The 16,515-nt window shown below is 36.8% G+C and overlaps 1 protein-coding gene across 1 annotated transcript in view; it reads right to left on the minus strand.

The window, feature by feature from the left end:
• Window positions 1-5,978: 5,978 nt before the first annotated feature.
• DIP-lambda (Dpr-interacting protein lambda) overlaps window positions 5,979-16,515 on the minus strand; it is a 105,449-nt gene continuing 94,912 nt past the window's right edge. Inside the window, exon 7 of the mRNA XM_086837985.1 lies at window positions 5,979-7,068. Coding sequence (XP_086694111.1) covers window positions 6,581-7,068 — 488 coding nt within the window. The 3' untranslated portion in view covers window positions 5,979-6,580. The remainder of the gene's footprint in view (window positions 7,069-16,515) is intronic.

Raw genomic sequence — 16,515 nt, forward strand, 5'->3', positions numbered from 1 at the left:
CGAACGCTTATCAGGAGAAAATATACATAGCCTCGTTGCCTCTGTCACTCCGAAAAATTAGGTAGCTAAAAGTCGCTTCTAGATGGCGCCAGCCGAGTGAAAGTAAGGCCTCAAACTGCAACTTAAAGGTAACAGAACCGAACTGAGTGACACTCCCCAGACGGATTTTTTAGCCAAATTCTTGCCGACTTTCATGCGAACCTATTTGGTGGGTAGGACCCACCGTTTATGTAAAGTTACCATTCTCTTTTATTCATGCGTGAGCGGGGTAATTCATGATGCCGACGTCGACTCATGGTCAAATTCCCCCTGAGAGCTCAATGTTGCTCATGATCAAATTCATCTTAAGCGGTATGCATAAAATTCAGATAAAAATATCGGTTGCAAAAAATAATATGTATGAAGCTTCCACATTTTTACAAACTGATTTTTTTTATGTGTTACATTAAAATTGTAGTAAATCAGTTTGAACCATACTCACAAACTTTTTCAGAATATTCTACTACCGACTAGGGATTGAACCAACGTCTTAATGTTTAACAGTCCGGCCGCTTACACATCGTGCCACACAGACAACTAAAATTGCATCGGCGATATACACACATGTGCATATCGCATGTGAGAGGAAAAAAACTTGCAATCCCTTCAGGACATTTAGTTTCTTGCTTGCTTGATATTTGTCTTAGTCGTCGTTAGGCGATGGTGGCGCGTGAGTCAGGGGTTAGAGCATCCGCCTTCCAGAAAGGGTAGCGCGTGTTCAAATCCTTAATTTATTTTTTAATTTGTTAATTTAATGAAATTTCTTTTAAAAATTTTTGTTTCATTTAAGGGTTGATTATTAGGTTTTCTCCATACTTTTTAAAAGCCATCCGAACCAATAATTTTAAATTTTGACTCATCACTCTAAGATTGCATATCCCATGATACAATTATAAAAGGTAAATTCGTCGGAAAATATTTGTACCTCTTCAATCATAGCAAAGAGTGCGAGTGAGAGGGGCTCAACCTAGTAAGTGCGAGCGGGACAACAATAGAATGTGTTGATTAACCCGACTGCTTTGACTGCCGAAATGACTACCTTCGCAATTGTATCGTGGCATATCCCAAAAAGATTCCGATCCAGGCTATTTTCTATTTACACTAGAAATTAAAGGTATTCTACGACATGTTCTTGCATTGTACTTTTCTTTGTAAAGCACATTTGAAACAATTTAAGGGTGAACCTTTTCCTTGGTCTCCAGAGGAACTATTTTCTGTATTTAAGGTGCCTCATTCTTAGGATTAGCTTTTATTGATCTTAGACCAATAGAAATATTTTTCTAGATTTAAGAACAATCATTCTAAAACGTATTCGCCCTTAAACTAAAAAAACTTTCTAGACTTAGGAAAAAGTTATTATAAATTTAGGGAGACACCATAAAATCAAGACAAGCCACCATAAACACAATTTTTATACCCTTGCAGGGTATTATAATTTCAGTCAGAAGTTTGCAACGCAATGAAGGAGGCACCTCCGACTATATTAAGTATATATATTCTTGATCAGGATTAACAGCCGAGTCGATCTAGCCATGTCCGTCTGTCCGTCTCTTTGTCTGTCCGTCTGTTCGTTTCTACGCAAACTAGTCTCTCAGTTTTGAAGCTTTCTCAATGAAACTTTGCATTTAGTCTTCTATATACTCTCACTCGTATATATGTCGGAACGGGATCGGACGATAATATCATATAGCTACAAGAAAAAGTATAACATTTTTAGTTTTCAACAGAATTTGATTAAGTTTGAGATATAGCCATTTCATATTATTCTACAATTTTGTGTAAAATTTTATGAAAATCGGACTAATATATCATATAGCTCCCATAGGAACGATCGAGAAATTTGAGAGGAATGAGAATGGCGGTGGCTGTTGTCGGAAGACTGACAATCGCGGTGGCGATAACATTTTTAGTTTTCAAGATAACTTAATCAAATTTAAGATATAGCCATTTCATATTATTCTACAATTTTGTGTAAAATTGTATGAAAATTGAACGACTATATCATATAGGTCCCATAGGAACGGTCGAGAACTTAATTCAATTAAAAAGTATAACATTTTCAGTTTTCAACAGATTTTCATTAAATTTGAGATATAGCCATTTTATATCAATCTTAAATTTTGTGTCAAATTTTATGAAAATCGGACGACTATATCACATACATAGGTGCCATACAAACGATCGTTATATGTGGAGCAAAAATGCAAATCTGTGAATGTAAAACTGAAAATATAATATGTATAGGTGAATAAAATGAAAGCAGGTATTACTTCATTGTTTTTTAATATAAATATATATATTTTATATTCCTCTATTTTAATGATTACTTGCCCTAATGTAAATCCATTGTTTCTTAAAACAAGAAAAATTAACCTTGAATTTAGAAAAATTTTCCTATCATTATTGTTTATGGGGAAGACAACGAATTTGCCACCCTTAAGCAATAATTACAACGCACGAATAGGTTAATTAAATGCTGTGTATATTTTCGTTCACTTCTCTGGTCGGAGCTGCAACTACCGACCGAATTATTGACTTCAACATATATAATCTTAAAATGTAGCTTAGCATAGATAAGGCGACAGAAAAAGAAGAGAGAGAGAAATAGATAAGCAAAGAGAAGTTAAGAGCGCAGCAGGTGCAGCCATACACCCATGCGCGCACAATTAGGCGCTAGCGGTCTGCTCCGAACATACTCCCCCCGTTGGAAGAGGTACTGTTTCAACTTCATCGGCATCGTGGGGCAGAACGGCTAGCTTGGCGATTTTGTGGCCTCCAATTGGCCAACAACTTTTCCAGAAGGCAGCTGGCTTTCCTACGACAGCAAGTGTGTCACCATCAAAATGATTCGTAGGATCCTTGACGACGGCAGCTGAGACAGACTGAGGAGTTGACGCACTCGGCAGCCCTTCAGACACGATCCAACCAAGTTTGGTGTTCTGAAGGGTTGGCAACGCGCTACCCAAATGAATTTGTCCCGTAGCCATTATTTTAAAGAAGAGTCCAGCACCAATTATAAGATCTGTTCGATCTGATTGATTGAAGTGAGCGAGCGATATATTTTCCGGAATTTTCCATGATGTGGCATTTATGTTGAAATGTGGCTGATAATCAGCGATACTGTCAGTCACAACCGCGGAGAATGAGGCACGATAGCTTGCATTCTGGGATTGCGCTACAATGTCGACTGCCGTATCGGAATTCAGAGAGGATTCCCCAATCCCAGCGACTAGGGTATGCGACTTTCGACAATTCAAATTAAGTTGATTCGCTAGACGAGACGTTATGAAATTTATCTGAGACGCCGAGTCCAAGATTGCTCGGCAAGGCATAAATTCTCCAGCCTTATTCCTCACATAGATAATAGCGTTTGGAAGCAACACGTAATCAACAGGCACAATATCTGTGGGGCTTGGTGGAGGGTTCGGTGATCGGTGATTAGGTTGGGATGATGAATGCGATGATGAATGTGATGATGCCAATGCTGATGAAAATGATGTTGATGGCTGAGAGTTGGGAAATGGATCGGATGATAGAGATGAGGCGGTGGATGGTACATATGGGTCCTGATTAAAATGCAACAATGAGTGGTGCTTCATATGACAGTATCTGCAGTGCGTTGACTTGCAGTGCTGCAACCTATGCCCCTTGCGCAAACAGTTGAGGCACAGGTGCAACTTCTTTGCTTCTCTAAATCGAAGATTCGGGCTCAAAATTAGAAATCGAGAGCATTTTGGCAAATAATGATCGCTCGCATCCCAAAACGTACATAGGGGAAGATTTGAGCTACCAACTGAAGCAATGAAGCTATACCCATGCAGAGCTTTTCCCACCTGCCGGCTTGGTATTTGCGTTACCAAGGCTTGATCCGAATTTTCCATAATCCTACACCTCCTTTGCAAGAACGACTCCATAGAATCCCACGTAGCTAGGTTGTTGATGGACAAATCCTCTTCCCATTTTTCCCGCGTCCTCTGATCGAGCTTCCGTACGACAATGTGAATCAGCAATCCGTCCAAGATTTGTTGCGTAGTGGCCAGGGTACGGATTGCTCGCAGATGCGAATTCATGCAATCGCTTAACTCCCGAAGACCCTTGGCTGATCCCTTCTCGACACCTTTTAACCCAAATATTGCCTGTACGTGTGCCTGAAAATGTAGAACTTTATTATCAAATCGATTTTTGAGTAAGTCCAAAGCCTTTGTATAATTGGCATTCGAGGGCTCAAGCGAACGTATGGTCTCTAGAGCCACGCCACCTAAACTTGACCTTAGATATTGTAATTTTTTAATATCACTTAGCTCTTCGTCGTTTCCGATGACCGTGCTGAACGTTGCAATAAAATCCGGCCAATCAGAGTAGGATCCATGGAACCGAGCTATCTCCAAAATTGGCAACCGAGGCTTCCTAGATCGGAAAGAAAGATCCGGATGATTAAAATTGTCTATGGAAGTTGAATTTGCAGCGGTTGCAGCCGGCAATTGAGATTTACGAAGCGCCGCTAAACCTCGACTTATCTTCGCCTTCACATCCATGAACGCCGTGGAGAACTCAATCCGATGGTCGCTTGCTATCTCCGAAAAGTCCAATTTTTCCAGCGAAGTCTGTGCGGAATCAAAGGCCAAATTTAATGAATTTATCCACTCCAGTCGCGCCAGTAAATCAGCTTCATCAAACTGATCTACAGTCTCTGGATTTATGTAATAATTCAAAAGGGATTGGGCCTTGGCTCGGTAGAAGTCCACGTCACTTGGCGGCTCATTTTGATGCTGAACCGAATTTTCCGTATTAGACATCTTTATTTTCTCACGCGAAAAGAATTAATAAAGGGAAAATGTCTGACCGCTTCGGTATATAGGAACCCGTTTAGTTTCCACCGCGCAAATTAGAGGTTAATCAGCGTCACTGAGATGCAACGGAACCTCGACAATGTTGTTATTGTAATTGTCGGCCTCGAAACAGCGGAGTTTTGGCACACGCACGTCTATGCTGTATATGCATAGGTATATATGTATATGTTCAATAGGCGCTATTAACGACGCTTAAGCGCGAGCCACCTTTCTCTACAATATTTGGCACAACACAGCTTTTGTTTATTAGCGCGATTTAAACGAAAATCAGCGGCCGGCTATATGCACTCAGCTTGTTATGTACAAGGTATGTGTGTATGTTAGTTTGCTTGTGTGCTTATGACCGAATGCCAGTAAGCGACAGCGAAGCAAAGCGATTTGTTTAATCGATATGAAACAACGAACACCGGGTTGCAGGCTCCGAACCAAAGAATCACGTAGGGGTCACCAAAATGTTTATGGGGAAGACAACGAATTTGCCACCCTTAAGCAATAATTACAACGCACGAATAGGTTAATTAAATGCTGTGTATATTTTCGTTCACTTCTCTGGTCGGAGCTGCAACTACCGACCGAATTATTGACTTCAACATATATAATCTTAAAATGTAGCTTAGCATAGATAAGGCGACAGAAGAAGAAGAGAGAGAGAAATAGATAAGCAAAGTGAAGTTAAGAGCGCAGCAGGTGCAGCCATACACCCATGCGCGCACAATTAGGCGCTAGCGGTCTGCTCCGAACAATTATGTCAAAAAACCCACGTACATGTTAAGGAAAAATTTAATTCGATTTTAAAAAAGTTTTTTCCCGGAATTACGGCAAATCGTCCCAATTTTAAGAAATTTTTGCGCAAAAATCAGGAAAGAAACTTCCTCAATTCTAAGTCGATTTTTCTTAAATGTAGAAATATTTTTCTTAGTTTAAGGGTTATTTGAAATTAAAATGAGAATTCTTATTTCTAAATTCAAGAGCAGTTTTTCTTGATTTAAGAAAAAATGGAATTACCTAAACGAAAGTAGCCATTACAATACGGCACATTTTGTCATACTTTTAATGGCATTTTACCAAGGCATAATTTTAAAAATCATATTTTAGTTTGAAAAATTATTTAATATATTGTTTTTTTTTTTTAATTTAAGGGAATTTTTCTTAATGAAAATCAGACATTTGCTACTTCTGTAATAGTACATACATACATATGTACTCATCTAAGAGTTGGCCGTCAACCTTGACCTCATGCAGGGATGTTAGAATCAGTTGGGAGTCATATGCGTGAGATTTAAATTTAAAAAAAAAAATTGACCTGCAAAACTAAGGCAAGTTTAGAAAGAAGCTAAACTAATGAAATTAGAAAAAAATTCCTTAAATTTAAAAAAAATTTATACATTAACCCCTAATTGTATTTATGGGAAATCGGTCAACAACAACATGAATAACAACTAAAAGAAATTTGGCTGTGAAAATGGTTGTTGTGTCAATACTTTGGACTACCTTTGTATATAGAAGACTAACTGCAAAGTTTCTTTCAGATAAACTCAAAACTGAGCACCTTGTGTCCGTAGAAACGGCTGTTGATGCTCATCAAAAATTAATATACTTTATATGGTCGGAGATAACGCCTTCACTGGGTTGCAAACTTCTGACTGAAAGTATTCTATCCAGAGAAGGCATAATAAATGTGTCTTCTTTCTTTATTTCAACTTGTGGTGGCATGGGAGCATCAAGGTACTTATGTATGTATGTGTGACACATGTGTGTAATAACGAATAATTATTTTGTGTGCTACCCTCGGTGGTTCGGAATATGCATATGTATATATATGTTTCTAAATGCCGATTATGTCTGACTTCATTTCCGATTGTTTCTGGTCCTGTTGTTGCGTATGTAGTTGTGGAATTTCCAAATCGTAACTTACCTTCCGCTCCGTTTATCATGCCGTTGACGTTTCCACTTTCAAGAATGCCACCAGTATTACCGCTGCTGCCTCTCTGGAGCAGACCAATCCCACCGCTGAATATATCGTTCTCTTGCTGCATTTGATTTGAGAAATGGGTTTCCTTAGCACGCACCACTTCGTTTAGTCCTTTGTTGTAGCCGGGAGTCTGCTTCCGACGGGACTTAGACGTTGTGTGCACGTGAGGTGCTACCGTCGTTGTCGTCTTGGGCGGCAATCGTAATTCTGCAAGGAATTAGTCCAATTATAAAATGCAGAATTCGGCTTCAGGGGAATTATGGGTAAATAAATGTAAACGGAGCAGAAGAGCTTGTGTTCAGTTTACAGGCCTCGTCCTTAGTTTGTATTGTTTGGCCATAGTACTAATAGGAAACGCAAAGGAAAAATGGGACGTCGATAGAAAATCGTAAGAAATAATATTTCTAATTCTATACCTTTGAAAAGGGTAATACAATTTTAGTCAGCAGAATGCAACGCAGTGAAGGGAAACTATCCGACCGTATAGTATTTTTGAATTAAACTACATCAATATGCAATTCGAACTAGTCATGACCGTCTATCCGTTTATACGCCAACTAGTTTCTTAGTTTCAAAACTATCAAAATAAAACTTGTCAGGTGGAACAATTTTGGAAAAAAAGGCTAAATTTTGTATACCCTTACAGTTTGCAATTGGACCATTAAGAATCAATTCAAGTTTCTCAAATGACAGGAGATATATAAATAAATAAAAGTTTAAAAAAACTTAAAAACACGTTTTTGTAAATAACCGAACTAAAAAGAAGAAAATGATTTATAATTACAAACAAAATTATTAAATTCAGAGCAATAGTATATAATTATAAACAAGATCACTAAATTCAGAGTTAAAAGCGTAAGGTGCATCCGGAGACACGGTAGTATCTCGCGCCAAGTACCTGTTTTTTTTTTCTGTAATTAATAATGTATATCAATCATTGTTTTAACATGTATTCAGTTCGACAATTGCTATGAATTTGTAATTTGACTGATATACATAATGCTGTCACTAAGCACAACGTTTAAATACATACGTGACGAGATATTCAACAGCTGCACTGGTTTTGTTAATCAATATACATATATATATATATATATATATATATATAATATCAGACATTTTCTTTTATATTTTATGTTCACAGAAATACATTTATCATTGTTTGTAACAAAAGTTAAAAATGTACTTGGCAAAGCATTGCACAGTGAAACTGTTATTTGTAGGATTTTTATACAATTTCATAATTCTCCCCTTACAGGTAGTTGCCCTTAGAATAATTGTAACATTGATTATAGATGCACCCCACGCTTTTAACTCTAAATTTAGTGATCTTGTTTATAATTATATACTATTACTCTGAATTTAATGATTTTGTTTGTAATTGTCAATTATTTTCTTCTTTTTAGTTTGGTTATATATAAAAACGTGTTTTTTAGTTTTTTTAAACTATTATTTATTTTATATTTTTAAGTGTGGGTACCTATAAACGAGTGTTTTTTTAAGCTATCAGTTATTTTTCGTATTTTAGTTCGATTTATCAATGATTAATTTTTGCGGACATGTAATTATGAAATATCTTACGAACTATTTCGTAATCTCATTATTTCATTAAAGGCTTTTTGTTGCATGGGGTTTTTCCTGTTAACTTTGAACAATCAAGTTCTTCAATGCGAATACCGTCTAAGGTTCTTACACGACTAAGTGCTACATAAGCTTGTCCAGCAGGCATGCAAAGATCTCGTGCTAGCTCAGTCTCTCATACTCCTTTACGGAGGATCTATAGAAAAGTTTATGAATCCTGACGATCTTAATCAGGATAATGAAAAGTTTTTATAAAATTATTGCATTGTCATCGTAATCAATAATCATCGTCATCAATTATCTTAATAATGTATGTTGTTTGATTTTAAAATATTAAGTAGTTATTTTTTAAATTCAATTTTAGTCCCGGTGGCACGCGACATTTAGGAAAGCGATTTTGGTGGTCGCATTTATCCTTTTGCACTTTATATTGACTCTTTGCATTCTCTGTGTGATATAAGAAAGCAAAAGTAAAACCAAAATGTTTTTTTTTAAGAGATTGGCATCAAAACAAAACATGCCATTTTTTATAGCTCTAAGAACGTTCCTTTAAGCTTAAACCTAGTCCCTTCTGGGTTCTCCTAATTGCTATCAGTCCTTGCCATTATAAATTCTATGCACTCTCTTTCAATTGTGAAGTTTATGCCCAAAACAAAAACGCGCCACTTGACTAGAGCACCAATGATAGCTAACACCTCTAGCTCGTAAAAATCGTATTTCTCCTCAAATGGTGAAGTCTTGTTGGATCTTTCTGCAATAATCCGAAACCATACTTCAACGCATCTGTGTGGATCACAGTTAGTAATTTTGGATTGTAAATCTCAAGGACTGGTTCACTGTTGAGAGCAGTCTTCAACCTTTCGAACCCAAATCGTAGTTTCCCTCGAGTTTATACTTAGAATCACCTCTCAGCAAATCTGACAAAGTCCTGGCAATGGAAGCGTATTCGCGTGGTTCGGGAATTTTTTTTTAAAGCTTGTAGTTTTTAGGACCTGGCGTGATGGTCCCACTTTTGATTATGTAGCTTAAAACTGTATTCTGCTATACTTTGCTAGTTGTGAATAATCGGATAATTGTCTCAAATTATATTTCCATTCAGCTTTCAAAAGTCACAACTCTGACGTTTCTTTTCGCTGTTCTTGGCGATGCATATTCAAAAATACTCGGTTTGATAATCTTCTTAGCAAGCCGCACTGTAACTTGGTCATCTGGTCATAGACTGTTAAACGACGTGGATGAAATTGATAACTGAACAAGAGAACGCTCTACAACTCTTAGTGCAATGCCGGAAGCTTTACAACTCGCTCTCGAAGTGAACAGCATTAGTATTTTACCTCAATTACCTCAACTTTGCACTGTGCAGCACGAAGATCATCCTAGTCGCATCGATAGCAATTTAATTGTCGTAACTTGTTAAAATTTTTTTAATACGTATCTTAATGTAATTCTCCTAGCTTTGCGTGCAAATTGTCACATGTCGATAACATTATTTCTTCGAACTGCATTTTGAAAATATTTTTTAAAAATGTTGACATTACCTTAATGATAATTATATGTTATGTTTATATAACATTTTTAAGAATTTGTACATTTCAGTCGCTTACTTTTAAATTTTGGAATGACAATTATCGGCCATTATTCAGATGGCTATCTGATTACGGGTTGCCTTATAGCTAAAGCCGCTTTGAGTACGCGGCAAAGGAAACCAGCCTGTTTCGCATCCCTCTTTAAATTTTCAATTGGGTTTTCTGTTTGCTGTGTTTCGGGATTAAGTGATAAATTTATTCCGACTAATGGGTTAAATGGCTTTCGTTTAGTGGTTAAATATTTTATATAATTATAATTGACAACTGATCTGCCATTAGATCATTTGATGAAGTGTGTTAACTATCTATCCGTTCGATTTGGCCATTTGCTGGTACTGTATAAGCTTCGACACTAAAATAGTCTTGCAGCATCCGTATTATAGGATCTAAATCGAATTATTTCTCACAGCGATTTCTGGAATACCAATGTTTGTTAAAATTTCTTAAAGGTTGTTTTTTGGCTTGCGATTTAACTATTTTTATTTTTTTGTTTAGTTTTGACTTTTAAATCCGTAACTAGTTACTGGTCCTGTATTTATTAAACATTAAGTACATTTTATAATGCTATCCTAAAGTTTTCACAAGAGTGTATCTTTAATTATTTTCATGATTAAATTCTAAATTAAAAATTCTTCCCAAGTAGTATAATTTACTAATTCTTCTGTCATTGGTTCGAATTTTGACCTAGTTTCTAGTTTGGCTCGTAGGTCGTAGTCACCGCCTCCCCTTCTTTACCAGCCCTCGTCATTCAGCCGTCGTCATGGGAGCTACTTACTGTCTTCCGACTTCCCCTGGTGACCCGAGCTGGTGACGTGTCCTGATTTGGTTGAGTGCTTGCCCACCCAACTCCTTGGAACTTCTTCAGTGTGGGTCACTACGGTTAATAGAAAAGTCGTATCAACTCTTAGAGAAGCTGTAAGTTCTAGTTGTCCCTTTCGCATCTTAGTCGTCGCTCTATAGCCTAGAAGTTCAGCGAACACGCGATCATTCTAATTTTCTACTCCAAAGACGACAGACAGAAAAAAACGTCCCCATAAGAGTAAAATAAAAAACCACGCGCAGTCGTAGACATTATTCCGCCAACTTAAGTGTATTAAGAATGTTAAAACTTACACATATACTTGGAGATTGTGGAGGTATACTATACTATCAAGTGCGTTAATAGCCCTGAAATCGCAGCTTTTTGGTTGCGAAACAATAAGGAAGGCAGGTAAAGGAGAACTCGGAAAAGTTTTATTTTGTTTTCAGAAACTGATCACGAGTTTCCTTACAGAATAAGCCAATGTCGGCCGGCACTTTTGCACGTCTAGGTACAGCTAAGCCACGAGGTGTATACACACGCGCAGGTAGAGGCGCAGCCGCAATAAATATGAGAATACATAAATATATTTATGCATGGGCGCTGCAGACAAGGACCGCAAGCGCGGCGCGATGGCCTTGTCTGCGAATAACTATGGAACGGGAGACAAGGAAAATGAAGCTAGAACACGTGAAGTAAGCTGATAGAGACGACGGAAATGAAAAGAAAAATAGCCGTGAGTACGAATATGTCGCTGATATAGGGTGCCTTATACACTTCGACCGAGAAACCAAGAGAGAGAGAGAGAGAGGAATTAATAAAACGAACCAACCCAATTGATGTTGTTGCTGCTTACATCCGGAGCTGTATAAGAAAACAATACAATTTTAATGGATCTATTTTGGCTGGACATTAGTATAAACTTAATTTAAAACTTGCTTTGGAAACTACAATAAAATATATATTTAATTGTGGACGTTGATGCACTACGGTCACAAAATTGTAAAAAAATATGAAAGGGCTAAATCTCAAATTTGATGAAATTCTGTTGAAAACTGAAAAAGTTACAATTTTTAATTGAATTAATTTATCGATCGTCCCTATGGGACCTATATGATATAGTAGTCCGATTTTCATAAAATTTTTTATATATATGATATATAGAAGATTAACTACAAACTTTTACTCAGATAGCTTTAAAACTGAGAGACTAGTTTGGGTAGAAACGGACGGATGGACATGGCTTGATCGACTCGGCTGATCATTAATATATATACTCTTTATGGTCGAAGTTGACTAATTCACTGCGCTGCAAACTTCTGACTTAAATTATATTACCCCTCAAGGGTAAAACAAGGGTAAAATGAGTTCAGAGTATTGTAATATTAATAATATTATATTTCAGAATTTCATAGTCCGTCATGCGAAAACAGAGGACTTTTTTGGCTGGACGGTCAGATATATTTTGTACGTCAGCCCAATGTCAAAAGTCACATCGAAAGTTGGATGAAATGGATCTTCGGGCTGCGTCAGAGGTGCCACCCTGGCTAAATTGACTCTCGCAGGATCAGAGACGAAACAAAGATCGAGCAAGCGCTGTAAAGAAATTCGCACATGGTTGACTTCAGACAGCAAAATGTCGAACAAGCCAGCGATAAAGTCATGTTGTGTAGAAGTTAGGAGAGTATTGGTGGAATAATTTAAGAGCCAAATAACACCAGGGATATTAAAATCACCTAGGACTACCAATTGGTCTCTAACCAAAAGTCTACTGGAAACCATCTGAATAGCGGAAAGGTGATTCCAATAAATAGGATGTTCCGACAGTCGAGGTATGTAGAAAAAGGTAAAATGGAGCTACCTCTGATAGATAGCTTCACACAAAGGAATACAACATCGTTACATTCCTTAAAATCTAATAATTCTGACATGAGTGAATAATCCACCCGATCTAGCCGTTATACTGTGAACACAGCTGGAAAAACTTTGGAGCTCAGAATCTCCGGCTTTAACCAGGTTTCTGTGAGCACAATAACCTGAGAACCAAACGAAATGCTATCCCTAGCGTAAGAAAATTTAAACTTTTCCACCTTAATCCATATTTTACCGGTTCTGGTTTTGCCTTGTATAAAGGCGAGAACATCTTTCGATGTTTGATCAGGATAGAGCCGCAAAACAAAAATATGTCTCGTAAGTGGCTTTTGGCGAGGCAGATTGGGTATCAGCCATGCCATTGTCGGCCGATATTCCGGGCCTAATTAAAGGGACTTTGAGAGGTCAATATTTGCGACCCCCCAGTGGACAAAACAGAAATCACTGACGGTACGGGCACTACCGCACTCTTGGAATTAGTGCCGAGGGAGGCTGCTGCTGAGAGCCAGTTGCGGGTAGTTGCTGCCCACAAAAGCCGTTTTTTTGCGCCTCGGAGACTCATTTAATAGAGTAAGGCTATTAAATTCGGTGTCCAGAGCCAAGAACTTTTTATGAGTTTTACGAAAGCTCGATAAAATGCCCTTAAAACCGACCTTGATTTGCCGCATGAAAGTCAACATTTCCCTTGCCACCTCGCGTCAAGCCTCGCAGCAGTAGCGCAAGCCGAAGTTTTTGCCAACATCGCCCACCGTCCGAGCTGCAACACCAATGAACTTGCCGTGCACGATGTTGTCGCACTTCCAGCAGCCGATGGTAGCCTTGTTGCAGGTTTTGCGAAACAGACAATCTTGTAGGACATAATTATGACTTACTACTTTACTTTAACGCTTGTACATTAAAGAAAGAGCGTTGGATAAGTGGAGAAAGATAAGAGGTCCAGCGAGAGCGAGACAGCGGGAGAGCGTGGGAGATAGATAACTGAAACGTTTAGCTGTCGCGATGGCGCGAACAAGAGCAAAACGAAGAAGGCACAAAAAGGAATGCAAAATATGCAAAAGGTAGCACTAGCAGCACAACTAAATTGGGAAATAAAACCAATTATAAACACAAATCAGAAAAGCTGAATGCACACGCGAAGTGAACGGGAAGTTTTTGACACAAAGTAGAAGATTTAATTTAACCCCGGTGGTTATATGCGAACTTTAACACAAATCGCAAGCGCAAGAAAAAAACACGACCGTTTACTTGTAGTATATTAAAATTAGTTTAAGGGGTTATACCACCCTGCACGCCTAAAAATAGGAGGGTTTTAAAAAAAATTAATTGTGACAAAGTTATTAAAAATACAACTTTTTGTTTACTAGTATATCAAAGAACATTTCAACATATGTACTTATTAACAAAAAAAATATTGGATGAAGAAAAAATATTTGCGAATGGCGGAGATATAGGCAGTCAAAATAAGATACATTTTTTAGACGAAATTTTGGTTTTAAAAATGTATAACTTAAAAAAATATATATATTATCAAAAAAAAAATGCGTCATGTCATAGAGAACGTTATAGAGAAGCTGTGTACAAAATTTTCAGAGAATCGATTGAGCAGTTTTTGAGAAATCATGTACACCGTTTCAAAAAATGTAGTTTTGAGAAAAACTAAAAGAAGATAAAAAAAAGTACTCTAAGGTATACCGGCAGCGCTCACTTTTAATAACTGTTATATCCACAAATAATGAAATATTTTAAAGCCTGATGTCCTAAAATGACCGTAAGCATATCGTCATCAATATTAAGTTAAACAAGAAAGGAAGCTAACTTCGGCACGCCGAAGTTTATATACCCTTGCAGATAGAACTTCGATGACTAGGAATCCATACAATATAAAATATAGATATTAATATTAAACAAGAAAGGAAGCTAACTTCGGCACGCCGAAGTTTATATACCTTTGCAGATAGAACTTCTATGACTTGGAATCCCAACAATATAAATTATATTTATTTGTGTTAAAAAACAATGAAGTAATACCTGCTTTCATTTCATTCCCCTTTACATATTATATTTGCAGTTTTACAGTCACAGATGTGCATTTTTCTCCACATCTAACGATCGTTTGTATGGCACCTATATAATATAGTAGTCCGATTTTCATAAAATTTTACACAAAATTTAAGACTGATATAAAATGTTTATACCTCAAATTTGATGAAAATCTGTTGAAAACTGAAAATGTTATAATTTTTAATTGTCTTAATTTCTCGATTGTTCCTATGGGAGCTATATGATATAGTTGTCCGATATTCATTAAATTTTATACAAAATTGTAGAGTATAGTAAAATGGCTATATCTTAAATTTGATCAAATTCTGTTGAAAACTGAAATTGTTATAATTTTTTTTTGTAAAAATTATCCGATCATTCCTATGGCAGCTATATGATATAGTCGTCCGATCCAGCCCGTTCCGACATATATACGAGTGAGAGTATATAGAAGGCTAACTACAAAGTTTCATTCAGATAGCTTCAAAACTGAGAGACTAGTTTGCGTAGAAACGGACAGACGGACAGACGGACAGAAGGACAGGCGGACAGACGGACAGACGGACATGGCTAGATCGACTCGGCTGTTGATCCTGATCAAGAATATATATACTTTATATGGTCGGAGGTGCCTCCTTCACTGCGTTGCAAACTTCTGACTGAAATTATAATACCCTGCAAGGGTATAAAAACAATGTAGTAATACCTGCATTCATTTCATTCACCTATACATATTATATTTTCAGTTTTGCATTCACAGATTTGCATTTTTGCTCCACATCTAACGATCGTTTGTATGGCACCTAAGTGATATAGTCGTCTGATTTTCATAAAATTTGACACAAAATTTAAGACTGATATAAAATGGCTATATCCCAAATTTAATGAAAATCTGCTGAAAACTGAAGAAGTTAAAATCTTTAATTTTATTAATTTCTTTTATTTCTTATAAAATGGCTATGTATCAAATTTGATCAAATTCTGTTGAAAACTGCAAATGTTATAATTTTTTTTGTAAATTTTTTTTGATTATTCCTATGGCAGCTATATGATATAGTCGTCCCATCCGGCCCGTTCCGACATATATACGAGTGAGAGTATATAGAAGACTAACTGCAAAGTTTCATTCATATATCTTCAAAACTGAGAGACTAGTTTGCGTAGAAACGGACAGACGGACAGAAGGACAGACGGACATGGCTAGATCGACTCGGCTGTTGATCCTGATCAGGAATATATATACTTTATATAGTCGGAGGTGCCTCCTTCACTGCGTTGCAAACTCCTGACTGAAATTATAATACCCTGCAAGGGTATAAAAATAAAACTATTTTTCAAAAATGTCTGGGTGGTCTAACTCCTTAAGACGAATATAATCAGATTTACGAATCGAAATTAAAACAGGTATGTCGGAAAGATATTGAAATTGAAATAAAAATGGATTATAGCAATTGAAAGTATTGCAGAAGAATAATTGATTAAGAACTTAAGGAGAAATATTGAAATTAAGGTTGACTTTAATTGATGATTAACTTATAGTTAGGATTATTTGCAATTGAATATAAATATTATTCTTACTCTACTTTACATACATATACCTATACACGTAAATATGTTACATATCAATACTTGATTAACCTTTAATTTTCAGCCATGTCGCAGTCCAACAAGCTTCTCGGCGACAACAATGTGTTAATAAATATATATATTTAGGTGATGATTTAGAGAAACAGTATGCATTTCTACGAAGAACTTAATGATCGATATCCATTTAGC

The sequence above is a fragment of the Drosophila serrata genome, unplaced genomic scaffold (assembly GCF_035046125.1).
Source record: "Drosophila serrata isolate PLE 108 unplaced genomic scaffold, ASM3504612v1 contig_339, whole genome shotgun sequence".
Taxonomy (NCBI): domain Eukaryota; kingdom Metazoa; phylum Arthropoda; class Insecta; order Diptera; family Drosophilidae; genus Drosophila; species Drosophila serrata.